The sequence below is a fragment of the Tiliqua scincoides genome, chromosome 1 (genome assembly GCF_035046505.1).
Source record: "Tiliqua scincoides isolate rTilSci1 chromosome 1, rTilSci1.hap2, whole genome shotgun sequence".
In the NCBI taxonomy this organism is placed as follows: Eukaryota; Metazoa; Chordata; class Lepidosauria; order Squamata; family Scincidae; genus Tiliqua; species Tiliqua scincoides.
The window spans coordinates 21206871-21234347 of NC_089821.1; the positions used below are offsets into that span (position 1 = coordinate 21206871).

Below are 27477 nucleotides of genomic sequence, written 5' to 3' on the forward strand. Positions count from 1 at the left end.
ATCAAATACCTGGCATGGTGCTGAGGGCCGGAAAAAAATTTAAATATAAAATTTATGTAAATAAATTAGAGATGGAACTTAGATGAGTGAATAAATGAATGAATGGGCTCATTCATTCAAACTCTCTGGCCCTTAGAACACCCTCCAGATGCAACCAGAGCACAGTTTCAGTCATGTTCGACCAGGTGGGCCAGAGGCTTTCAGGGGACAAGAGGCTGGCCGTGGGCTGGATTGAGGCTGACCACAGGCCGCATCTGGCCCCCGGGCCAGGGTTTGGAGACCCATGAACTAGAGCAGGGGTGTCCAAACATTTTGGCAGGAGGGCCACATCATCTCTCTGACACTGTGTCGGGGGCTGGGGAAAAAAATTAATTTACATGTAAAATTTGAGTAAATTTACATAAATGAATTTATTAGAGATGGAACTTATATGAATGAATGAAGGTCTTGTAGTAGCTCAAGGCCTTGCACAAAGCAAGGCCAGCCTTTCCTTCACTGCCACTGCTGCATCACAGATGTGAAATAGCAAGTAGTGGAGGGAGCCCTCATCCCACAGCTCAGGTGAGAGATTGAACAGTTGTCCCTATACTGAGAACAGCTGCATCGGGCCAGCATGGGCTCCAGTAAGTCTCTGGAGGGCCAGAGGCTCATTGGAGACTGGGGGCTCCCAGAGGGCCTGATTGGGAGCCCCTGAGGGCTACAAGTGGCCCCTGGGCTGGGGTTTGGGCACCCCTGAACTAGAGCATGGTGGTCCAACACATGTCCTGTAGGCCATATTTGACAGTCCCCTAAAGCCTGGCCACAACCCCCCCACTCACTTCAGTGGTTTTTCGGTCTTCCTGCCACACTGTTCCAGCTTCTGCTTTGGAGAAGAAGAAGCCAGAATGTGTGGCAGGGAGATAGAAAAGCCTCATCTCACCCACCGCCACTTGCCTCCTGAGTCTGCCAAATGACTTTGGCAGCTTAGAACATGGAAGTAATTGGCAGTAACGTCATTGCCAATTATTTCCGGGTTAGCACCGCCAGGGGCCATGCAAGGGTCATGCAGCCGCCCCAGCTGCCCGAAGTTGGATCATCCTGGGCTAGATGATAAGGTGGGTTGAGGTGGGGGCAGAATACCTACTTGATATCAAGTGGTTCTCCATGTGCGATGAAGTCTGTGTTACATTGACATTCTACCTTTCACCTACTTTATAAAAATTAAAAAAAAATCAGCCCCCCCAGTGAGACATATTCAGGCCAACAGCAAACTCCAGGCTTCCTGACTATGATACGCTGTCAACACAGAGACCTTTACTGACTTGTTTGAGGCTTGCTATCATCACTGATGAAGTCATAACTGCTCCATTGACTGGGAATAAGTTAAGTAACAGAATATTGTAACTTGAGGGAAGGGGGAAGATATCTCTTGATTCCCAGCCACAACAAACTGTGTAGGTTCTTAGTGAACTTTGTGGAGGCATTAGAACACCACTAATGGTTAGTTACATGAAATGCTCTTGTTGTTTCACCAATAAGAGCTTGCTCTGTACAGCTGATATACGGACAATTCTCCTCTTGAAAATGCCTCCAGGAAACATGTGAGTAACTGATAATATAAAGCAAAAATGAGGAACAGAAACAGGAAAAAAACACTAAGACTGTTTGCTGAGACCAGTGTTTCTTAAACTTTGGGTCAAGATGCACTAGGTGGGTCGCGAGCCAACTGCAGGCGGCTTTCAATATTCATTTCAATATTTTATTTTTAATATATTAGACTTGATGCTACCATGGTATGTGACTGCATTTGGAGAAATGTTACAGACCTGTATTTTTAACAAATTATTCTGTATATACTTTTAGCAATGATAGTAAATGGGACTTACTCCTGGGAAAGTGTGGGTAAGATAGCAGCCTAGGACTGTAAAAAATGTTCCTGCTTGTTGATGTCACTTCTGGTCTTGACATCACTTCCAGTGGGTCCTGACAGATTCTCATTCTAAAAAGTGGGTTCCAGTGCTAAAAGTGTGAGAATCATTGGCTTAGACAGTGCAGACAACATATTGAAACTAGGTAGAATTTTTTTTAAAAAATAGCTTCCAATACATCTAGCACTGTTCATGATTCCAGGTCTACAATATTCAACTTTCAAATGACATTTCATTTAGGACTAAGGGCCCAATCCTATCCAGTGCTGGTGCAGCTGTGCCAATGGGGCCATGTACTGCATCTTGTGGTGAAGCAGCAGTCACAGAGGCTCCCTTAAGGTATGGGAACATTTGTTTCCTTACCTTGGGAATGCACTGCGGCTGCACTGGTGCTGGGAAATTGGATAAGATTGGGCCCTAAGTCAATAGTGATTTTGTTCAAGATGTTTGCCTAGTTTACTACATCCTACACGTAGCATTGGGAGAAACCAATGCTATATCCAAAGAACACTAAAATTCCAAGATAAACTTCTGATGGCCACTAGTGGTCTTTTAACAGGATCAGATACATTAAAGGAGGGTGGATCTATTAAGGTATATTAGCTATGATCAGAAACTGGAACCTGCATGTTGGGGACAAACAGAGAGAGGAGCTGTTGTCCTCATGCTCTGCCTGCATGCTTCCAAAGGCATCTCTCTAGCAATTGCTGGAAACAAGATATCCAATTAGATGGACCTTTGGTCTGATCCTGGTATATTTAAGAAAATTTATATACCACTTTTCCAAATATAAGACACCTAAAAGTGGCATAGCGGTGCCAATGGGACATGTGCTGCATCCTGCAGTTGGGTGTCACTCACGGAGGCCTCCTCAAAGTAAGGGAATGTTTGTTCCCTTACCTCAGAGCTGCATTGCCCTTATGTCAGTGCTGGAAAGCACTGACATAAGGGGTTAGGATTGTATCCTGTATGGTCTCCATGACAGTCATGGGTCTGCCTCAAATAATATTGGGCCCTACACAAATGCCATGGCATACACTTGATTTGGTGTTCGTGACTGGATAGAATAGAGATTGTGAACCTTCCATTCATTAATGAGCTCATTAATGGTTTGGATGTGTGCTAAGCTGAAACTGAATCCAAAGAAGACAGAGGCACTGCTGGTTATCAGAAGAGTGGATTTGATTTTGGGTGTTCATCCTGGTCTCAGTGAAGCAGTACTCCTCTGAAAGATCAAATTCATGGTTTGGGATTGCTCCTTGACCTGACCTTGTTCCTGAATGAACAAGTGGTAGCCCTGGCAAGAATGCTTTTGTGAAGATTTTGCTAGTGTGCAAACCATGCCCTTTTCTGAGAAAGGCAGATCTGATCAGTGTAACATGTGCTTTAATCACAGGTTGATGGGACTGCTGCTGTACCCTGTAAACTGCATGGTTGTGCAGCTCCAAGCCAAGCTACATGCAGCACAGATCTTGGCAACCTGGAAGTTCAGCCATGACACATGATGATATTGCAGAGCATCTGGAGATGGTACATGACACAGTCACAACATTATGAAGCCAGAGAAGAGGTCACCACACCAGTGTAGACCCCTTAGAGGAAATAAAGATTGCAATGCACTTTCTATGGGGTTATCCTTGAAACATGTCCGGAAATCTGATGCAAGCTGCCTTGATGAGCTTCTTGAAAGCTGAAAGGTAGGATAAAAATTCCTAGAATGAGAATAAATAAATGGGTTGCCGGTAGCGTAACCTTCAAAGGGGGGAGTGCATGAGGTCCTTTCTTGGCTGACCTTAACAAGCAGGGCTATCAAGCAGGTGCCTCTGTGTGTGTGTGTGGGGGGGGGGGTCATTTATGTAACCTGCTTATAAGTCATTTAGAAGTAGCAGGGCTCTTTTTAAATACTAGTAAAAACTATGTCTGGCTGATTTTGTATGGGTGCAAAAAAGAAGCAAGTTCCAAGAGAATATTCAACATTAATTTGATCGTATCCCAGTTCATATTATAGCTCGTTTTCAAACTCTGTTAAGCACCAGCCTGGATTTACTGGATTTGAAGGTCAAGACAAATGCTGATTTGTTCTAAATCAGGATTGGAAGCAGAAACCTTCCACCTCCTTGTACATGAGGGGGAGGGGGGCATGAGCTATTATGAAGTTTAGGAATGTCATATAAAACCATGTCTTAATTCCATACATTCTGGCCCATTCCCTAAGAGGGCTGTGCTGAGAATGCCACCCTTGACAGAAGTTAGGAGAGAGGCAGCAAGAAGTAGGGTGTACCACAGTTGTGGAATTCCCAACCCTGTTGTTTAATTCCCTGCCCCTTCCTTAGAGACATTCCGGTACAGCAGTGGTTCCCAAACTTTTGTGACTTGCTGCTCCCTTGACCTACTGGCTGTTGGCTGCAGCCTCCCTCCCCCCCCCAACGTTATGTTACTTTTTTGTTGGGGTAAGCCCAACCTCAGTAGAACTTCCATTTTTCTCCCCAAAAATAACTGGGATGAAGGGAACTAGGCATGTTCGCTTGCTGCGCTAGAATGTGACTCAAGGCAACAGAGTCAGGCTCCCAGTGCCAAACAGGCCATAGAGGTGGCCTGGCTGACCACCAAAGTCATCCAACTGCTGCTGCTGCTAGAGAAAGAGAAATGTACACTGGGGTTTTGCTGCAAAGGGAGGAGGAGAGGTGTGTTTGCAAAAAGTGCATGCAAGCGCTAACCTGTTCTGTAACTGCTGTCAATCAAAGCCCTCCCCCACCCTAGTCCGTTGCACTCAAGTTACAGAGCAGGCTGAAAATGCAGCTCCAGCACTCAGCATGTCTGGCTGAACACCCAGCTCTCCCAGCCCTTGTAGTCTTAGCTTGGCAGCACTTAGAAGCGCATGCAAGCAGCACCCTGCTTGGCTGCCTGACCCTTCGCTGCCCACCCCACTCCCTCCCTACTTTTTTTCCTCTCTCTTAGTTTCACCAAAAAGGGAACCGTTTGCATCTCCCTCGCAACAGCAACAGTCATATGGGAGCCACTGATGGCAGTGGCAGCAGGCGCAGAAGCAAAGTTTTGCTCAAATGCTCCTGCCTTTGTAAACCAGAAAAACCTGATGACTAAGGCCAGAACAAGAAGAATCGCTTTGCTCTCGCCTTCTAGAAGAGGGAAGGAGTCACTCAGAGTCTCAGTCTCTCATCTCCCCCTGACCCGCTTCCCCGTGATTCACCACTGTGAGGTTGCCTTTGTTGCTAACCAGTGCACTAAAAACTTGAAAGTAAAACAACAGGAGCAGAAGGCCCAACCAGGTATAGACAGCACTAGAGAGCCAAGATGTAGAGAGAATGCCAAGGTCTCCAGCTCTTCCTCTGAAAATGCTGGCTTTGAAGAAGGGGGGCTTCAAGAGACAATTCCACGGCTCCCCCAGCTGCTTTCAGCGGCTCCCTGGTGAGCCGGAGCTCACAGTTTGGGAACCAATGCAGAAGGGGTTAAAGACTTTTTAATTTAGATTAACTTTTTAGTGTTGGTAGAGAGTTGGGATGAGGTGTGCTGTTTCTTTTTCATGTGTCATTTTTACTGCTGCTCTTTTGGCTGTTTTTATCTGTGCTGATCCTAATTTAATAACATGTTTATGCTGCTGCTTATTAACTGAAGCTCTCATGCTACTGTTGGTCTATGAGTTGACACATGCTGAAGGCTATTTTATGTGATGGCCCATTCATTGGTTGTTGGAGGAATCCTACTAGAAGTATGTTATTTTATAATGCATATGTTTTGTAGTTTTGAATGATTTATTTTGTACTTACTTATTATGTTTACAAATTTGCTAGATGCCTCCAGTGCCTTTAGGGGAAAGGAGGGGCAAAACATTTTTAAATAAATAAATAATTCTGATTTTGCAGGATATCTGATCCTGATATGTCTGTTCATTACCCACAACAGCAGCAGTTGGAGAACCCCAGATTCTACCCTCACACATTTCCTTGCATCCTAAATAGCTTTTACTGCATTGCACATAGTGAAGATGTCTCAGATGAAGCACATTAAATAGATACCAATACATGGGAAGGAGCCAACACAAACAAGTCCTTATGAAATGGGAATTTCAAAATACCAAATCTACTGATTTAGAACATCACTCTTATATCTCCTTGGGAAAAATGTGTTTGGTGTATCAGTTTTGTTCTTGGGATACAAGCTGTTCTCCATGATTAGAAGAATGACTACACATAGAGCCTGTTTGTCCGTGGATTTTATATCTGCAGATCTGGCTTGATGCGGGTCCCAACCTGAACCCTCCAAAGGCAACTGGAGCTGTGCTCCAGTCTCTTCCAGGAGTTTTATGAAGCCTGTAGAGCCTGTGGCCTCTGTGGGCTTCAGAATGCCTTCTAGAAGCATTAATTATTATTATCATTATTATTCTAGAAGTGAAAAACATGACTTCCAGATGCCTCCAAAAACCAGAAGTTGCATTTTTTTTCCCGCCTCTAAGAGGCATTCTGAAGCTCGCAGAGGCCACGGGCAGCTGTGCATGGACTTTAGAAAGCCCTCTGGAGGTGACCAGAGCACAGCTCTGGTAGCCTTCTGAGGTTTTAAGGGGCCGAAAACCGCAGATTTGTTTATGCATGGTTTTCAGTATCTATGGTGGGTCCAAGAACAGATTCCTCACAGATACTGAGGCCCCACCTGTAGACATATTCCAGATCTCAAATGAGAAAAGCATAGGCAATACTTTCTGAATTTAGTATTCAGATGGCTGTTAACATTAAGGCTGTTACAAATTCACTCATGCTTTAATATGTATAGAAATTGGACCTTAAGGCATGCCTTAAGTCAGTGATATTCAGACTGGGGCATCGCGATGCCCCAGCCTGAGGTCCCTGGCCTCTGCCCCCTTAAGGGGCGGGGACAGGGGGGAAGGCAGCGACGCAATCCCCAGGATCGCATCACTAACAGGCTGCAGGGACTGGGATGTACTCACCAGTCCCTGCAGCAGCCTTCCCAGGGTGCGGGGGGCCCTGTGCGATTGCCTGCAGGACTTCCCAGCTGGTTCGAAGTGAAAGTAGAGTGGTCGCGCTCCACTTCCGGTTTTGCGGAAGTAGAGCACGATCGCTCAACTTTCACTTCAAACCAGCTGGGGAGCCCTGCAGGCACTCGCACAGGGCCCCCCGCACCCCCAGGACAATGCTGCAGGGACTGGTGAGTGCATCTCAGTCCCTGCAGCCCGCCTGAGCAGCACGATCCTGGGGACGGCGTCACTGCCTTCCCTCTGCCCCTGCTGCCTCCCTCCCCTCCCTTGCAAGAACTTATTGTGTTTTTCAAACTCCCAGAGAGTTTGAAAACTGAAGCCTTAAGTTATGCACTATGTTGTGAACTGTTTAGATCAGGGTGGCCAAACTGTGGCTCGTGAGCCACGTGTTGCTCTTTTGAAATCTAATGTGTAGCTTGCGGAAATATGTTGGTTGAGTTCCTTTTTGCATCACAACCAATATAAATGGTAAATTTAAAAAATCAAGCTTTATAATTATGTACCAGATACAAACTGAGAGTCCACTGGATTAAAGTGCAAGTTAAATATATTTACCCGTCATGAATATTAAAGAATTTAAATGCTTCTTAAATATTGCAGCTCTCGGACATCTCTCTTGCGGCTCGCAAACATCTGAAGTTTATTATATTTGGCTCTTACGTTAAACAACTTTGATCATCCCAGTATAGATGCTGTACAATACATCATATATTTTTCCATTGTAAGTTTTCAACATGCACACATTCTATCTTTGTCATCGTCCCCACTTTTCCCCTCACTTACATGACCACACTAAGTGACATTGTAAACCACCTTTATTGTTCAAATAGCGTGCAAGTTAAACCAGGCTTCATGTATCACTGTGCAATTTAAGTCATGGCTTAACTAGCATGCCATTTAAGCCGTAAAGGTTTTCAATGTCACCTAATGTAGTCATGTAAATTAGAGAACAGCGGCAGAGTAAAACATGAAGCGGAAGTACAGATGCATGTAGGGAGAATGGATGCAATTTTCATGAAAATCAGATTTCCTGGTTTATTAAACAGAGCCAGATGTTGCCAAATGGACAATTGCACCCCAAATTACCAGACACACACCCTCCCTCATACCTGGAATTCTAAACACAGTTACTAGAAAGTAAGTCTCACTGTTACTTCTCAATAAATATGTTCTGGGTTGTTCTGTAATTCTTTAAAAATCAGTTTTCTCATTTTTGCTTTACAAAGGGATGCTACCTTGCAAAACAGAGAATTAGGCACCCTCACATGTCACACTTGTAAAGGAAGTTATCTTGTGATCCAAGAGAGAATGAGCATTTGTTTCTGTTCCATGCTTCTCAAAAATGTCTTGGATCATGTATCACACATGAGAATGGTGCTGAATTTCTTATCGGGTAACCATAATAAGGAAAGAGATAGCTGGCTTAAAGTTACAGATAAATGGCTTAAACTGACATTTAAATCAGCACACAAGCTCTCGATGGTCTTCTCTTTGCCTCAACACTGTAATTTATAAGCACTTTGGTGAATGAGAGCCTTTCACCCAGATGAGAAGCAACTGGTTGTATAATTTGGAGCCGGCTTATCTTAGGCAGCTTGCCCATTGGTCTTCCCCATCCACTGGATAATGGCTCAGGGAAGGCCCCGAGGTTACTAAGCTAAGACTCCTCCCACTGAAATAGCCAAAGGAAATTGATCCCCAGCAACAGGAATGGGATAGAGTGAGAGGGACATGTTTTGTTCCAGCACTTGCAGTCATCTATATACATCTGTACTTCCTACCCAGGCTTCGCGCACTGGAGAGGCCACTCTGTTTCAGAACCACTATTCAGAGCGCGATACCATAGTCTTCCGAGACTGAAGGATGCCAGTGTAACACATCGGTACACACATCTGTATATCTGTCACAAAATGCACCCTGGAGGTGAACAAAGGAACTACACCTACAAGTCCAGCTAGGGCAGAGGTTCCCAATCTGTGTGTGGGCATGACAAGGCACTCCAGGGATATCATGAGAGGCCCACCTCCAAGCAGCAAGACCACATTGCTAGCCTACAAACAGCAATAAGGAGGCTTAGCACAGTAAGCAGAGCTGGTGCACATGAAGACTGCATGCTCAAAAAAAATCCCACCCACCTGCTTAAATCCCAAAAATTACTGCTATTTTTTTAGGCTCCTTAAGGGCCTTGCAACCCAGAAGTTAGTGGCCACTAACATTATCATGTGATGGGAAATGTGTCATCACTATTCACATCGGGATTCCAGCGCTGGAGAGGGGAGTCACCAGCCGGATGAACTTGGGAAGCGCTGAGCTAGGGAAAAGTATAGATACCTTGCATTAGGATTTCATTTCATTTGCTTCCAGCACAAGACCTCTTAATTCAAGTGCTTGCCTTTGAACCTTTTTATTATTATTTTTTAAAAATAAACTACTTTTGATTTTTGAAGCTTCTCATCTTGTACCACCCAGACCAGAGCAGAGAGCTATTGCCCCTTGCCCTTCTATAACTTGCTCATGGCTAAGTATACAATCTTCCATGGTGTGTATAGGTGCAGAGGAGCTGGAGTTCACCAGGTCAGTTGGGTCCCTGGACTCTTCTTTAGCACCTTCCATGCTGAGTGACCCTCACTAACTGAGCTCACCCCAAATGGGAGAAAGGGCCCCTCCCTTTGTTTTGTTTTTTCCCCCCTTGGTGGCAGCATCTATTCTTTCTGGGACTGCCTGTCAGGTCCCCATCTCTGTCAGTCACCTCAAAAGGAACTTCCAGATGCAAGGAAAGATCAGATGCAAGGGTTGTGCATCTCAACTGTTCACAGGCAGGCTGTGGCAATCTCACTAGAGAGCACAGCACTAAAAACTCAAATTCTTGGGTTAGTGAAAATGTGGCCATCATCACCCTTTGCTGCTCCTCACACTTCTTACAAACCATCCTGCCGACCAGAGCAAGAGGAACCAAGGACTGGCTTCTCAGTCATTTACAGCCCTCACACTGCCCTTTTAAATTCAAATTGATTAGGCAGGCATTTCGTTTTTAAAATACAGGGTGTCTCAAAAAAAAAGGCACACACGTTTTAATGAGGTCTAATTCATATGTCCTTACAGAAAACCTGCAACACTGGACCATCTGAGAGAACCTATTGAAGAGATGTGTGGAACCATCTCCCTTCACATGGCAGTGTATAAACGCCAGCGGGGAACACTTGGTCTGATTCTTCAATTAATTAACTGGGTCAAGCAATTAACTGGGTCTGTGTACCTATACACAGTATATTCGTGAATTACAGCATATTAACAACTTTGACACTATAAAATGTGTGCACATTTTCTTGAGATACTCTTTAGATGTTTGTTGCATGCGTCTGGCAGCACAGCTCCAGAGAAACTTGCTTCTTCAGCCCGTCTAAATCCACAGCCAAGAAATTTCCCCTGCCAATGCTGCTGTGGCTCTGGCAACACAAGGATGCAATAAGGATGTCTTGTGAGGAGGTGATGCTTGGGAGCAAGCCAGCTGCCTAGAGAGGTATGGGGGGGGGGTGCTAAGGGTGTGTCAGATGTAATTTGAGTTTGACTTCAAGAGGTACATTGCACTTGCATTGCAAGTTGGTGCCCAAACTTTAACAGGAATTTAAAATGGAGACTTTAAGCCCTTATAACAAACTACTGTATACAGGTTATCTAGACTCCAAAGGAAAGGCACACTGTCGCAAACTTAGGGGAGGGTTTGGGGTGTTCAGAGTTCTTGGTTCTCGAACGCTAAAGCCCTCAAGGCCCCCTGTTCAGTAGTACTGCCACCACCCTGTACGTGCCAGTGTCTCAGTCCAGGGACACTGAGACCCTCTAGGCTTAATTCTATCCCTTGCAGGCACTGAGCGCTTTCTCCAATTAAAGCTTCAGTCCTCAAGTTACTAGACCTCAATGAGCACTTGGTAGCTTGCTGAAAGGCTAGGCAGGATTCTGAACCTTTGTCCCCAACAGATAATGAAACAGTAAAAGAGATTTTAGTTTATTAAATACATAAGGTTACATAAGGTTATATAAGGCAGCAAATGCTAGAGGCATAAACATCTAGGAAACATATCAGCAATAAAATAACAAAGCTAGCTGGCTATCTCTGTTAATCCCTATCTCTCACCTGGGTCAGCTAAAAGATCTTGTAGATCTTTTAGCTCCAGACTGCCTGTGAGGCCAGATGCCTATGTTGGACAGTGGAGCTCACTGCATGCAGGATGTTGCACCCAAAACCCCTGTCCAAGAAGGGACCAGACACACCCCATGGCCCTCATTATTATACTTCTTATGCTAATAATACTGAGGTGACTTCATACTTATTTAGAATGTCTAATTAGAAGCTTTTGAGGACATAACCTTCTCGAAGTGGATCTGGTTGCTAGTCCTCCTAGTTCTTACCCCTCCCAACTGGAGATCCACAGCTGCATTTCATCAGCTTGATAAGGCGCCGTTCTGTCTGCAAAGGTGCTACATTCAAATGAGTTGTAATACTTGTTGTCTGTCCTTTCTGGCCAGCAAAGGAGAGACAACAATCTTTTTGTTTGTTTACTCACATTCTTGCAGCTAGGAACTGCTAGCCACTTCTCCATTACTGACTTAGTTTGGTTCAGGCTCCACATGCTAACCAAGGCCTAACACGTACATATTCATGACACACACCCCTTTGAAATCTCATGAACTTTTGGATCTAATCTACCTGGAGAGAAATTAAAAGCAGAAATACATGGGGGAGGGGGCAAATTCTTGGTTGCCAATTTGGTACCGGCTTCTCTTCACAGGAAAATTTTTAACCACTACAACTCCCATCAGTTCAACTTGGATTTTTCTTCTGAAATTTGGCCAGAATAAATTCAATATCGGGTAGATTCTGTGTGTCAAATTTCATACTGGTGAGACAATCTGTATGGATTTTAGAACAAAAGGCTTTTCAGGCTGTGTCATACCCCCCCCCCCCCAAATCCAAACTTAATATACCGGCAACCCTTTCTTAGGAAAGACAGAGGAGGAAAAAAAGGCAGTACATTTTTCCCTTGTCCTTTTCTCATTGTCTGGTGGTGCATTAGAAGGAAAAAGGAGAGGGTATCAAATGATGGCCTGCCTGTGGCACTGCCTGCCTTGACAGAGGTTTCTCCCTACCTCCATGTAAGTTAATGATGGTATTTGCCAGCAGAATGAAAGCCAAGAACCACTTAAATGCCAGGATCTTATCTCCTTGCTCTGAGGTAACTTCTCTGGTAATTATGGCTGTTTCCACCTAGGACCATACCATTGCACCATACCGGCCCTAGGACACCAGCTCATCCGTTTTTTAAATATGTGAGCTATCCATAGGAGTTATGATGAATTTCTGCCTAGGGGAGATATCAGAGTTTCAGGTAAACAAGAACATTCATTACCCACAATTCTGTTTACTGAAAGTTTGTGAAGTATATGGAACAAATCAGAACAACAGATCAGCAAACGCTATCACAAGCGCATCGCTTTAAAAAGAGTGTTTGGGGAGATACAAAACAATAATTACCTCTCCCCTAATCATACTATAGTGCATCTGAGACTATAGGATTTTTTATCCCTGCTAATGTTACTATTAAGTGACAAATTTTTTCTCTGAGAATTCTAAATTCCAAAAGACTAGAGGGATACAATTAAGGTGCCACCCACTTATCGTTTCAGTTAATGGCACGGCTCCTATAGATTTTAGTGGGGCAGCAAAACAAAGTTGTAGATAGGTCACCTTGGGATTTAGGCAGCAGACTCAGGCACAAATCCCAACCAACTTTCCAGCACTGACATAGTTGTGCGAATGGGACATATACTACATCCTATGGTAGGGGAGAATTCATGGAGGCCTCCTCAAGGTAAGGGAATGTTTGTTCTCTTACCTTGGAGTGGTATTGCCCTTACCTTGGCACTGAAAAGTTGGTTAGGATTGTGCCCTCAGTCATCATCTAAAAAGTCTGATCTGACTGGCCTGTGAATTGGACTGAAACTTTGCCAGAAGATCAGAACTACAGAGTCTAGAAGGATACCCTGGTTATCTAATGGATCAATAGATTTCTGACAAGGTCACTTCTTCCTTATATGAGCCGATGGAAACTTTTACAGAATTAACTTCCTCCAAAGCTTTTAGTGTGCCTACAGACATGCACGTGCATGCCCTCTTGTATACTACAGGTCACTACTGGTGACCTCTGAGAAAAGTTATTAAATATCTGCCCAAATTACTAAAAGCAATAGTGCTATGCTTGCCTCTGAGCAAAAACTGTGGTTTCACCATCAGGAGAACAGATTACCAATGAATTTAGCATTTGTAGAAGGCACAGAGTATAAGAAAGTTATAAAATGTATCTCATGTATTTTTTAAAATCCTTTTTTTGCATTGGAGAAGTTGTTTAGTTGTTCGCAAAACTGGCAATTCAAAGCTCACCTGCCTAGATTCCTCCATAGTCACAGGCATGTCTGGGCACATACGATTCCTACAAGATAAAATTAAAAAGTGAACTAAGATTCTGGTAAAGGTCAACATATGCCAAGAGTCTCATAAGGATTAACCAAATTGTTACTAAGTGCCACTGAAATAGCTAAGCTGTATGATTAGTTACTATCTCCTGAAGTGGTGATGTAGAACACACTAAGAACTGTTCTGACTTGTACCTGCTGCTAGTGCAAAAGACTCCTCTCAAAGCTGCTGGATGGGTAAAAAGACAACAATAGCCATTTTTACCATAAGCATTTCAACATCATTAATAGGGAACACACAAGGAGAGATGATTTGAGAAGATGCAGCTATTGGCAAGACTAATAGACGTCTTGGCTCAAATTTTCAAAAATGGCTACCAGCTTTGATGTCCAGCTTTAGAAGCCAATAGGAATTACACATTTTTGGTATTACTGTCATCCATGCCCAAAACATCAGATTGGGTGCTCCATAGCTGAATATTCAAATTAGAGCCTTCTACATAGGAGTGTTACTGTGACAATGTCCTTATTAGGCACCCTTCAAAACCAGTTCAGGACTAGGTTAAGCCCCTGCTAACTGGATCAAGTGGTGGTTCTGCTCTGTTTAGGAGAGCAACTGTTCATCACAGCAAAATGCATTTTCCAGCGGGTATTTGCTGGTATCTCCCTTGTACCTTTTTTAAAAAGTTGTGATCTCCTTTGGGATAGAGAGACATCTTTGTATTCCCGAGTTAGGTAAACTATTTTGAGAACGTTTTCGTTGAAGAGCAGTTTATAAATATTCTAACTGGAGTAGCTCAACACCTGAGAAACTTGGGCATTCTTTTCACATGCTTGAAAAAGCCTTCCCATTCATCCTGATGTCTCTCGCATTGCATCTGGCCTCCCAACCCTGGAGTAACTGGTAATGACATCATTGACAGTTACTTCCAGTGACACTTCCAATAGGTGGACCATGTGAAGTGGTATGGCAGGGGAGAAACATAGTACTAGAGAGATCAGCATGAGGGACTGAGTCATTGAGACTACCCAGGAACCACTGTACAAAATCTCACACAACTTTGTGCCCATTTCTTACTTAAATGGCAAGGAAAGAAACTGCAACTTGGATGAAAGTTTTGCAGCCATTTTTTTTTTTTAAACAGATGCATCACTTGCTCTCTGAGAGATCAAAACTAAGGTGGGGGGGTAATCTTGGAGTCAGAAATGTTATGACATTTAATGAGCCCCACTGCAATCAATGAAGAACAGCAGTCAGTCAGGAGATTGTTGGCTATCAGCTTTTATAGCAGGCTTTTAAAGCCATTGGTAGATACAGACTTTTGAAACTGGCTTTTCCTCTTTTCTGGGAAATAAAATGCTTAATGTTCTTCATTTTAAAAATCAATTATGCCAGTCTGCCCCTTAAAAAAAAATCAATCCTCCATCAACTAATGAGCAAACAGATACCCATACCTATGAAGAGCATAAAACTGATGTGATCAGGGTTGTGGTTTACTGCAGGCCTGCACCAAACAGATCAGTAAGTTTTGTACCCTTCTTCTAAGCAACCTGCTTTAATCAAAGCTGGAAGTAGCTGGAAATGCCAACATGGTAAACAGACATCATTTTGTAACATTTCATTTAACTAATAGCAGCACTGTGCTAATCTAGGTCAGAGATAATCAGTCCATGGATCAGGATTTCAACAGAAGATGCTGGAAGAAAGAGCAGGTTTTGAACACCCTGAAACAGAGAGGCAGGCTATCTCAACCACCTGTACCTGAGAGAAGGCAGATGACCTCAGGAGAAACAGGAGAAGTTTTACTATCCATGCAAGTGATAGCAATATGGTAGTGAAACAGGACCAGCTAGCAACTGTATTGATAGAAGACAGAAAGTCAAGAATGGGACTCTGCTTCAGAAATTATTCACATTAACATGTAAACTAAAACCACAAATGCAACAGTGCCTAGAAAAAAGGGCAAGAAATACTGAGAGAAAATGGCAGCATGGGATGGGGAGATGCAGCTTGGTCAGAACTTTAAAGAAAGAGAAGAACCAAAGTTCTCAAGAAGCAAGAGTGTGACAGGAGTAACTGTGGAGACCAAAATTTTGTCAGTCAGATTGTGAAGAATGAGATAAAGAGGAGCCCTTGAACAGGGCTGGAAGAGAGATCTATAGAAGCACATTCTAGAGAAACCAAATGAGTGGCATAATCCTATGCATATCTACTCAGAAGCAAGCCCCATTGTGTTCAATGGAGTTTACTACCAGGAAAGTGTGCAAAGGTGTGCAAGTCCAGCTATCACTCTTGGTGCCAACAGCTCAGAATTGTAATTATGAATGCTTATCGGAATGTGATAAAAATGTGCACCCAAATGGGCCCACAATATTTTCCCTGAATCCTAAAAAAAAGGAAAAAAATTGTAACACGTGGAGCAAATTCACTTCCTTACAAGAGCAAATGGTCAATGCATCTTAAGAAAAATACTTAGAGCCTGATCCTATCCAACTTTCCAGAGCTAATGCAGCCATGCCAGCTGGGCAATGCGCTGCAGTCCCAGAGGCCTCCTCAGTGTAAGAGAATATTTGTTCCCTTACCTCAGGGCTGCATTGCAGCTGCATCAACACTGGAAAGTTTAGGATTGGGCCCTTAATTTGAAACTGGAGGCTGTCAATGGATATGAAGTCATGCTCTCTACTCAGGAAGTGCATATGTCTAACCCATGAGACAGCAGAGGAAGACCATAGCACTCTAGTGCTGACCTGAACTCCTATGCAAACTCAATTTTCATTGTGCTCCATCCTCAACAGGTGCTTTCTGAATGTAAGCGAAAGCATATCATGGAGAACACTATAGATCTGGACAAGAATACCAGATAAGTGAGAGTATCCTACAATCTTTGCAACCAAACAATTCTGTAACCCTGTTCACATGACCAATGTGTGTTCACTGAGTGTGTGTGGCAGTGGGAAAAGAGCAGGAGCACAGTGGCAAGCTTGCTCTGACAAATGTGCATTAAGGAGACCAGAGCCTGCCTGCATACAAACTAGATGCCCATAAGATTGCCCTTTTGCAGGGCTACCAATCAACCACACATAGTCTATTCATGCACAGTTTGTATTTAGATTCTGTTCCAACAACCTACTGAATGTGCATCAGTCAGGGGTTGGATCTACCATCACAGCCCCATTACCTCTACCTTTTAGCAGCATATACTACTGATGTGAACAAGGCTTAAAGTTCACTTCTGATGTGGAGAGAAAATGGTTATTAAGGGCGCAATCCTAACCCCTTATGTCAGTGTTTTCCGCACTGACATAAGGGTAATGCAGCTCTGAGGTAAGGGAGCAAATATTCCCTTACTTTGAAGAGGCCTCCGCAAGTGACACCCAACTGCAGGATGCAGCACATGACCCATTGGCACCACTATGCCAGTGCTGGAAAACACTGACATAAGGGGTTAGGATTGCGCCCTAATTCTTATTATTTCTATACCACCTCTCACAATGCGTATTCCAGACCCAATGTTATAAAATGAATGTAAGCACAATGAAGCCAGTTTAGGAGGGGAGGGGGAGCGGTCCCTGCCTCTTATATTTCAAACCATATGCAATGTACACCCTTCTGGTAAAAACAAGTTATACAAAGTAAGCACAACATTGGAATTTGACTTTGAATTTGATCAAAGCAGAAGCCATCAAGTCTTTCAAATCAATGGAGGATACATACTAGCTGTACTAGATGGATTGCACAATTAACTGCCTCTTTGGTCTTCTGTATTCACTGTGGAATCACTGTTGCCTGTGTGCACTTTTCCAGGACACAATTTATTCTAAGACCTTTAGAGCAGCTTCATACTTACATAGCAATTACGTTTGCCATAGCCACACTGCTGTTAACATCAGCATTTGCTACAATAAACGGAAGACATGTGCACTTTTAGACACATGGAGATCCATGCTAGGGTACAGTAATAAGCATAGCCCTGCTAGAAGAGACAAAGGCCCATAATCCCATTTCTCACAGCTGTTATCCAGATGCCTGCGGGAAGCCCAGAAGCGGGACATGTAGCTAAATAGCCTTCTCCTGCCATTACTTTCCAGCAACTGGTATTTTACTGAGAGGCATATTGCCTCTGAACCTGGAAGTAGCATACAGCCACCATGATTATGTCAACTGATAGACTTGTCGTCCATGCTCCACTATAGCTCACTGGCGTGTCTACTGCATATTTCCAAGTATGCCTCTCGTGTTTGTAAAGCAAACCAAAAAGTTTGCTCAGCAAATATGGCTGCTATGAAAACTCTACAGATTACTTTGCACTGATAAGGCAAGGCTGTTGCCTCTTGTTAGCACACAAATCAGTATGCCTCCTTATGAGCCCCACACATATCCTCTTCTTATCCTTCCATTCACCTCTAAAGTGCATCAATGGCTTTTTAAAAATCAAAACCTAGATTTTAGAAATGTATATACAATTGTTTTTACTTAACGAACCCATTCAAAACCCAAGCCTATCTGTTGGTATAGCCGCGCCCAAACTGAGTATGCTGTATCCCCTATGTGGGGGGGGGGGAGAGAAGGAAATCAGGAGACTTCAGAAGGGAAAGGGATTTAAATCCCCTCAACCCTCCATAAGCCTCCTGCTCTGCAATGGGTTTTCTCAGACCTGTCCCAGAAATTTCACTCTACACTCCTTTAGCAGCCATTTTGCAACAGCAGAAGTTTCTTCTGCTGTTACGAAGCACTGCATAGAACGGCCCAATCCTGCACAGGACTGGGCTGTTAAGCTGCTATCTGCACAGGAATGTATGATAGTTGTGCTCTAAAACAGGGGTGGGCAAGCTTTCAACTGTAGGGCTCCTGTAACAATTGTGTAGGAGAGAGAATTTCAGCAGGTGCAGCTTGTCATCTGTGAGAAGATAGGCTGCACATGCTGAAATTCCCTCTTCCAGGATCCTGAAAGTCGAAAGCTTGCCCACCGCTGCTCTAAAATAATTGTCCGTGTCCATTCAGTTCTGGAGAGGTAGCAGATTTACATTCTCTCAGAGCAGTCATATTAGGCTATCATGAAAATCCCAGGATTTCCACTGATTTTTCACTTGTTTGGAATCTTTCTACCACCTCAGAGGTTTTTAAAACACAAGAAATGATCTTCTTCTTCCTTTCAGGCCTGCTTCTTCTGCTCTTCAGTCAATTCCAGCTAAGGAATTGTTAAGCAGAGAGAATAAAGGGAATAGAATAGCACAATGGATGGGGAGGCAGCCACACAACATGAGTACCAGTTGTGAATCACCACTAGTGAGATGAACCATCAATAGGAGAAAGACACAACAGATGTAGAATCAGAACTCAGTTCTATTGTAAACAGTGTTTGAAATTACATTATAAATTATTGAAAATGTACCTTTTGGTAATTAATTAACAATAAAGTAGAAAGCAATTTATCATATTCCTAGTTTAGACCTACTCACCTTTTGCCTAAAATGTGGGGCTCTAAAACATTTTTTAAAAAATACAAGCCTTCACTTAAAAAAACAGAGATTTGAAAAATGACTTCCAGATACTGTCACTAGTGAACACTTACTATTTCAACCAGGTTTTTGTCTTAATGAGCTACTCTGTGTGTGTTTGCTTGTTTTTTAAAAGGGACAGCAAGTTCCCTAAGTAGTTATCTTACCATAGGAATTATAAAGTTCCCTGTGGAACATATTATTATGTTACACCTGTGGCTTACAGACTACTTAATTAGCAGTAGAAGCATAAGGTATGGTCAGTGGTGAGTTCTATCCATTTAGCCGCACCATGCCTAGAGGCCTTAAACCATGCCTTCAAGGCATTCACAGGAAGTTGGAGAACCAAAAGCAAACCATAATCAGTCCATATTTAGTTCAGTAAAAGCACAGACTAGGCAACAACTAAAAGAGAAAGAAGAGGTAAGACCACCACAGGCCATTAAAGCAACCTGGATTTAACCCAGCCGTTTTCAGGCTCTCAGGGAGTTTGAAAACCGCTCTAAGTCCTTGTGGGGGTTGGGGGAAGGCTCAGGGGGCTGCAGAGGCTTGGCTGCACTCCTAGGGGTGCAGGGCTCCCTGAAGCTTCAAAAGTGAAAGTGGAGCAAAGTGGAGTGGGTCTTTTTATTTGTTAAAGTGAGTGAGAAATGTTTGTTAATATTTTGAAAGAGCAGGCACTTGTTGAAAGTACTTGTTGCATTTTTAGAGGGCAATCCTATTCATATCTACTCAGAAGTAAGTTCCATTGTATTCAATGAGGCTTACTTCCAGAAAAGTGTGCATAGGACTGCAACCTTAGAGTTAGCGAGGTGCACACAAATAGGGGATCACATTATCTCTCTGCTGCAATGAACAAGTGGAAAGTCCAGCCACAACTTGAATTCTCAAGACACACCGAACCTCTGGTTCATGGTGAGAACTGAGCCTTACCTGGGGCATGTGCAAGAAGCAAACACTGGCATTCTGACAAAGGAGACAGTTTTTTCTTTGTGATGGCAGGTTGCTGCCAGGTTGGGTGGGGGGGCTTACATTCAGGTGCTGGATGAGGTGAGTGAAAGGCGCCTCTCCCCTGCTGTGTGAGTGTGTGGGGGGGGGGAACAGAGCATCTGTGTGTGTAAGAGAAGGGGGCAGCCTGAGGGGGGGAGCATTTGTGTTGTGAAGAAACTGTGATGCTCCAGGCTTGGGGGGGAGAGAGAAGCTGTGATGCTCCAGGCTTGGGGGGGGGGAGAGGCTGTGATGCTCCAGGCTTGAGAGGGCGAAGAGAGAGGCTTTGATGCTCCAGGCTTGGGGGGGGAAAGAAAGAGGCTGTGATGCTCCAGGCTTCGGGGGGAGGAAGACTGAGATGCTCCAGGCTTGGGGAGCAGAGGGAGAGAGAGAGGCTGTGATGCTCCAGGCTTGAGAGGGGGCTCACAAAAACGGGGGGGGGGTAAGAACGTGCAACCCCCTCCCCTGACAGGCACACAGGAGCCTGGCTCTGTGAGAGAGTGAGGGAGCGAGTGTGGGAGACAGCATGCAGGAGAGAGAGAGGAATGCTGACCGACCCGCTGCAGTGCGAGGGGCGATGGAGGAGCCTGCCAGTCTTGCCAGAGGCTGCACGTCCCTGGGTAGCAGGGAATGTGGGGTGAGAGGTGCAGGAAGCAGAGGGAGGCCCCTGGCTGGCTGGTTGATTTGCTTGCTGATGGGGCTCTGAAGTTTGGCCCCAGAGAGGAGGAGGAGGGCACAGCCGCAACAGCAGCGCTCGCCATCCCACGTTTCCTGGGATGTACACGCTTGACTGGGTGGGCAGGAGGCTGCGTGCGGGCGACTGTTGGCTCAGCCTCCGGCAGGGCTGCAGCAGCCCGATGGAAGGCACGCGGGGGGCGTTGTTGCGCGTTGTTACCCCCCCAATCCTGCTGCCCGGTGCATTTGCTACCCCCTGCGCCCCCTTAGCTACGCCACTGGGCAGAGGCCAGGGCCCTCAGGCTGGGTCCCAGTTTGAAAACCCCTGATTTAACCCATTTTTTTCTGGTCCACAGCTATACACATTTGGTCCCTGTTGCATATATGCAACATTGGGCAGATATAACTTGACTCCCTATGCCCTAGCTTTGCATTTCATTCTGTCATTCATTCTGTAGTTTTGAGTGGTGTGAGGTTGAGATCTCTGCCATTATGATGCGATACAGCTGCTTTAATGCTTAGTGGATTCAAAATTCAACAAGTTAGAAAGAAAAGAGTAAAATAAGCTGTTGTACAAAACCCCAACTTTAAATGCCTGCTTTGTCATTGGAGCATAGGATACAGGCGGTGCTCTCTCTGTCTGTGTGAGCTGTATGATAGAGCTATTTGTAGCCATGCTGGTCCCACAGAATGAGGCTCTCAGAATACTTTAATTCAGGGTTTCTCAAACTGAGTTGCTATCCTCTTGGTAGGCTGTGACCTGATTGTTGGTAGGTAATGAAGCTTTAGCTGATAGCTGAGAAAGCAAATGCATGGAGCCCTATGGAATATGAAACTGAGCCACATTGCGTGTTTAATCATGAGTAGGAGAATTTGCCTTAGTCCATTGGAAAGGGCAGGCTGAGAAGAATCCAACATCAGAATGGTCCTGATCTCATGAATGCAGCCCCACAAAAACACTTGAGAAGGAAGTTCCTCCCTCCAAGCTGATGAATATATTGAACCCTATGAAAAGTGAAACTCAGCTCCATGTTCGTGCTTACTCATGAGTAAGCAATCATGCCTTGGCTCGTGGTCTGCTCCTAAGCTACATTAGATACAGTGGAGGCCATGTGGCCTGGCTGTGCCAGTGCAGGTTAGGTTTGGGCTGCCCATGGCAAACCATATGCGTGGCCTGTAGCAGGTCCCAAGTTCAACTCTTGGTATCTCCAGGAGAGCTGGGACCCCCGCCCCCCAAGAGCTGCTGTCAGTCTGGGCTGACTGTGCTGAGCTATGCTCCAACTTTGTAGAATGCAGCTTGCAATATTCCTTATTTTGGCAAACCAGTGAACCGACATCTCCTCCTCTTCTTTTTCATGAATCATAAATGCTTGTAATGACAAGTAGAGTATATTTTGTTGCCAGGTGGAGAAGATTATAAGAAATAACCCCAAGACACAATGAGGGCAACCATGTGCAGCCCACGCACAAGTCCATCCAGAATTCCATCAAAAACCTCCCCTAGAGGGAACAGCTGAAGACAGAGCTCATCTGCACACCATTCAAGTCTCAACTCAAAAGTTGCAATTTCAGTTACAGTATAGTGTTACTCAAACTGTGGGTCAGGACCCACTAGGTGCATCATGAGCCAATTTCAGATGGGTCCCCATTCATTTCAAGATGTATTTTATTTTTAATAGATTAGACTTGATGCTACCATGGTGCCGGACTGCATTTAGGCAAATGTTACAGATTGTACTCTTAACAGGCTACTATACATATAGATATAAGTATATACACATACTTTTAACAATAATAGTCAATGGGGCTTACTCCTGGGTAAGTGTGGATAGGATTGCAGCCTTTGGGATGTTTGGGGATTTTTTTTAACAGCAACTGATCGGGAGGGTTAGGAAGGCTCTTTACATAAGAACCTAACAACAGCCATAGAACAGCTTGATCAGGTCATAGGTCCATCTAGTCCAGTATCTCACAGTGGCCCACCAAATAACTTTGTTGCTTTAGATGAATTTTTAAACTTATACTTATTGTAAACTTTCAATTTACTTTCTTAATTGATTTGATTTTGTTACATGGGCGGTGTTAAAAATTTTCTTCCTTGATGATGTCACTTCCGGCCATGACATCACTTCCAGTAGGTCCCAACAGATTGTCATTCTAAAAAGTGGGTCTCAGCACTAAAGGGTTTGAGAATCACTGAGTTATACTTAAGCTTCTTTTGATATGGAGCCTTACCATCTCAAATTGTCATGGATGCATGGTGGCTATTTTCTCATTCTTTTGCCCCCCACATCAAAGTATGACTAAGCGGCTGGATCTATGAGTAGGGTGGGGTGACTGTGTTGGTTGTTTTGTTGACATACTGCTGATGCACAAATGCCTTTAAATGTGGCAGAAGCAAAGAGCGCAGATGCTCCTTTCTTGGCCAATGATTACAGCATCTGCTATTCTACTTCAGAGGCATGAACCACCTCCCTGGGTTGGCTTTCTGTGAGTACCAAGTCTTCTGTACCATCTGCTATTCCATCCAGTTCTCAACTGAAACATACACAGGCAGATGAAGAATCACAAACCACTGAGGCTTCTGCTATTCATAACCACCAGCGTCTGCATGCTGACAGTAGTCATGCATTTAATCTGTGCCAAGATTCAGCCCACAGACACAGCCAGAATATAGCCCTGAAACATGTGAAGTAATAAAAATGGCCTCTGAGCACATGCAGAATAACTTCAGCTCAATACAGAGTTATTCTAATCTGCACTCACATATCAGGCTTGTGCAGAGGATGTGACTTGAGGCCTGGCACCTGTTGGAGATTAAGCACCATGCTCTGAGGTGGAGCGCAAACTAATGCTAAACTTTGCTACTGCCCACTATAATGAGAAGTTCCCTATTTGCATGTTCTGCTGAAGGCAGCATTGTCACACGCTAGCTATTGTGGTTTAACACAGAAGTGAATGAATGCTTGGGATTCACCGTCCAGTCTAGCTGCAGCTAACTTGATGACAGATATTGGGATCAGCTGTCCAAGAGGGCTGTCAATTACATCAAGGTCCTCAGTCAACCTGGTGTTAAATTTCCATTTCTATGCATTTCCAGACACAGTAGAAATGTTGGCGTATCTAAGGAAAAGCCACTCTTTAAAAGGAGTAGGTACATTTTTGGCTTACCCTGAAATTCAAGGGTGGCTGCTACGGTGACCCACCCAAAACAGAATCACACACTGCTGGTCCTGAAATAATCCAGTTGCAGTATGTCTCACATACTGAATCAAAACAACAGTCTTCAGCTTCTGAGCCCTAGGCCAGCTTCACACTAGAGCTCTCTAGTGTCTGAGTGTTTTTCCACACTCAACTGGGATCACAATTATAACAGGGGTTCCTCACTGGGCTTAATATGCTGCTATTTACCCTGCAAAAAAAACCCACACTTTTTTAAGCGCCCCCCCCATCTGAAGCAATGATACTTTGCTAGGTCACACTGGATAGACAAATCCTTAAGCTCTGTAAATTACAGTTTGAGATGAGAAAAATCCAACTCAGAAAGAACTTGTTTGTAACTGGTTGGCAACCATGTCATCTGAACTCCCTATGCAAACTGCATTAACCCAACACAGCAATTCCAAACTAAAAGAGATACTGTGTAATATGCCCTAGTCAACTGAGCTGCTCTTCATCTCTTATAGTCCTATCACACGTAATATTTTGCTGCTGTGATATTTTGCTGGCAACTCTGTTGCTAATGCATGAGACAGAACAAGATTCCAGGCCATGGAATTTCCCATAACTATATTGGTTGTGCATGGCCAACTGTACAGACAGTTGATAGTTGACAGTTGACAGGAAGGGAGGGCACCAGGATGAGGTCTCTTGTTATCTGGTGTGCTCCCTGGGGCATTTGGTGGGCAGCTGTGAGATACAGGAAGCTGGACTAGATGGGCCTATGGCCTGATCCAGTGGGGCTGTTCTTATGTTGATTTGTGCCATTAAAATAAAAATTTCCAGACCTGTAAAGAAAAAGGAAAGGGTCACTACCAGTTCACAGTTCACTTTTAATCCAATGGTTGCTGGTAGACAGTCCTCAAGTCTTGCTACAGTGTGTTAGTAAAACTCATGCCCAATCTTGTCTGATCTTAGAAGCTAAGCAGGGTCAGGCCTGATTAGTACTTGGATGGGAGACTGCCTGGGAATACCGGGTGCTGTAGGCTTATACCATAGTCTTTCGAGACTGAAGGTTGCCAACCATGATCACTTTAAAGGAATCTGGTTTCTCATGCCTGAGAATTTGACTCTGGGATCAATATTTTGAGGCTACTGCCACTTGCAGCAATTCCTATTTATACGCAATTTTATGTCAGTTTAATTTATTAGACTGTCCTGCATCCTGGGGTACCACTCTCCCATCTCACACAGCCTGAGACAGGTCTTCAAAAATAGCTGCAATGTTACCACACTGTGACAAATCCAAAGCCTTTACAAGGTGATTGTATAAGCATTGTACCAAAAAAGCAAAAAATCAAAGAGACTGTAAAGACCAATCTGATTTTCAGAAGACTTTTTGGTAACCTTGAACTGTCATGAAACTGACATTTTCTCTTATTTGTAAAACTATTTTATGCCACCCTTCACATGTTAATCCCCCTTCTGAAGAGGAGGAATATCAAGTTAGGATACAATCTACCCCCTTCTAGCTAGTATATTCCCCATTTAAACAGAAGAGGATGTGCTCTTAAAAATTGGCTGGATAGAAAAGCAGCAAAGGGGCGCAGAGGGCAGGTGTTTGTGCAGCATCATGTAGCATGTGTTCTTAAACTTCAGTGAAACTTCAGGAAAAAGTCAAACAGTTTAAGCTACCTATTTTAACAGATCATTAGGCCATGCAGCCAGTCACTATCTAAACCGACTCTCCAATGTCTCAGAGATCTGAAGCATCCAATGTCTCAGCCATCCAAGAGCCCATTACCAGTACCTAGAGTTACTTGGGATTGAACCTGGTACTTTCTACATGCAAAGTATGTGCTCTACTGCTATGTAGCAGCTATTGCACCAGTGTAGACTGGTCTGGCCAACACACCCTTAACAGTTAAGCAAACTAGTGATCTGCAAAACTGACCTCTGTGTAGCTGTGTCATTCCAATCCTCCCTAGAAAGAGGATTTGCTTTAACAGCACAAATGTTTTATGGAGCATCATATTACTTATCTATTATGCAGGTGACTCACAAATAATAAACAGTAATTCTCCATTCCCTTAAAAGAAAAATTGTGTCAAAACAGCTTTCCACTTGTCAGCATGGTTGATATCGGTCACCTAACTGCAATATCATTCCAAGGACATTGCCTGCTATCGCCAGACCTAATGTAGATTTATCAAGTTCACTTAATATCACTTTTCTATCTATCACTTTTCTTCTTGTTCATCATTCCCACTAGCATCAGTTTTCAAGTCAGTTGCACAACATCATGTCTCCACACAACGGAAGGGAGGGTAGCTTTGTTGTGGAGTGGGGGGAGTAGAAATAACTGTTCAGTACTTCAGGCAGAAGTTGGCAGAGAGACGTACTCAAGTGCTAGAAAGGGGGAGCACACAGCCTTAAGAGAAGCTACAAATTAAAAAGAGCTACACTATGTCAGTTAGAATGTCAACTTAATGCAAACCAATAATAGAAGCACTTCCTGGGGTAGGCTGGCAACAAATAAGTAACAAGACACATTATAACATGAAAATTAACCCATTTCTGCCCAGCCCACAGGTATACACATTTGATCCCTGTTGCAATATATGCAACATTGGGTAGAAATTGCTTAAGAGAGCATATGGAAGGGCCCTAAGCCACTAGCTACAAACTACAGAGACACAAAATAGTTGAGATTCACATATAAAACTGATCTCTGCAGATAGAAGATATAGATAATTACCTCTGATAGTACACTACTCTCACCAATGGCTCCAATTTATGTTCATTTCTGCAAATCTCAGACACCCCAGGCATTTGCTAAATGGAGGAGGTCAAATTCAGTCTTGTATCAGGGAATAAATTCCTTCTGCTTTGAGGGACAGAGGCGCATGAAAGCTCTCACTGTCTTTACTGATGCACTGACTTAACTTCTTATAAACAGAGTAATCCTTAGCGCTGAGAAAACAACCAGCACAGAGTTCTCTTTACTACAAAGTTAATCCCTGGCATTCAGGTGCCCTCATCACAGTGGAATACAAGAAGGTAGGAGTGAATTGGAGTAATCCAGCCACTCTGGTGCCAAATGATCTTTGCTTGGGGCAACGTTTCAAATGTAAACCATATGGAGAGCAAAGAGACTGACATTACCTTGACGTGGCTCATTTCCTGAAGTGGTTCTATGTTCCGTACAGTATTTGTGAAATCCAATCCTATGCATGGGCAGCCTACTATTGGCAGGAAGACAGAATGAGTCCTCTCCTGTCGAATGAACACTACACTCGGCAGCAAACTAGTACTTCAGTCTCAAAAGGAAGTAGATAGAAGGCCACTTCCTGTCTGAAAAGCCCTCTGGCAGCTGCAATAATGTTTACAGGTCATCAACATAGAGTAGTGAAATGTCAAAAGAGTATAGGACAGACATGAGACATCTGCTACATTAACTCCATCAGAAGGAGTTGGGGAGAGCTCATATTTCCACAGTTTTACAAGGGACATGCAGCATCACCCAGAACAAGGTCATGAAGCCTGGAACAGGAAAAGGAGACAGCTGTCTAGCACTCCTTGTGGAAGAAGCACTTGCCACAGTGATGAACACACACAAAGATTAAGGATGCCCTCTGACCAATATCTGCCACACTAGACTCATGGCACATCATCTCCAGAGTGAACTAGGAATACTCTAAATGTGTCTCTTCGAGTGCCAGAATCCTCATCATTGATGCATCCTGTTCTGTGTCCTGGAGCTTGCAGTAAAAATAA

The 27477-nt window shown here is 43.9% G+C and overlaps 1 protein-coding gene across 3 annotated transcripts in view; it reads right to left on the minus strand.

Annotated features, from left to right (window-relative positions):
- Positions 1 to 27477, minus strand: part of TMEM229B (transmembrane protein 229B) — a 60069-nt gene that overhangs the window by 5530 nt on the left and 27062 nt on the right. For 2 of the 3 annotated variants that reach the window (XM_066634335.1, XM_066634326.1), the window contains exon 2: positions 13352 to 13400. The exons of the other annotated variant lie outside the window; for it this stretch is intronic. In XM_066634335.1, coding sequence (XP_066490432.1) covers positions 13352 to 13393 — 42 coding nt within the window. In that variant the 5' untranslated portion in view covers positions 13394 to 13400. The remainder of the gene's footprint in view (positions 1 to 13351; positions 13401 to 27477) is intronic. 3 annotated transcript variants of the gene reach the window in all.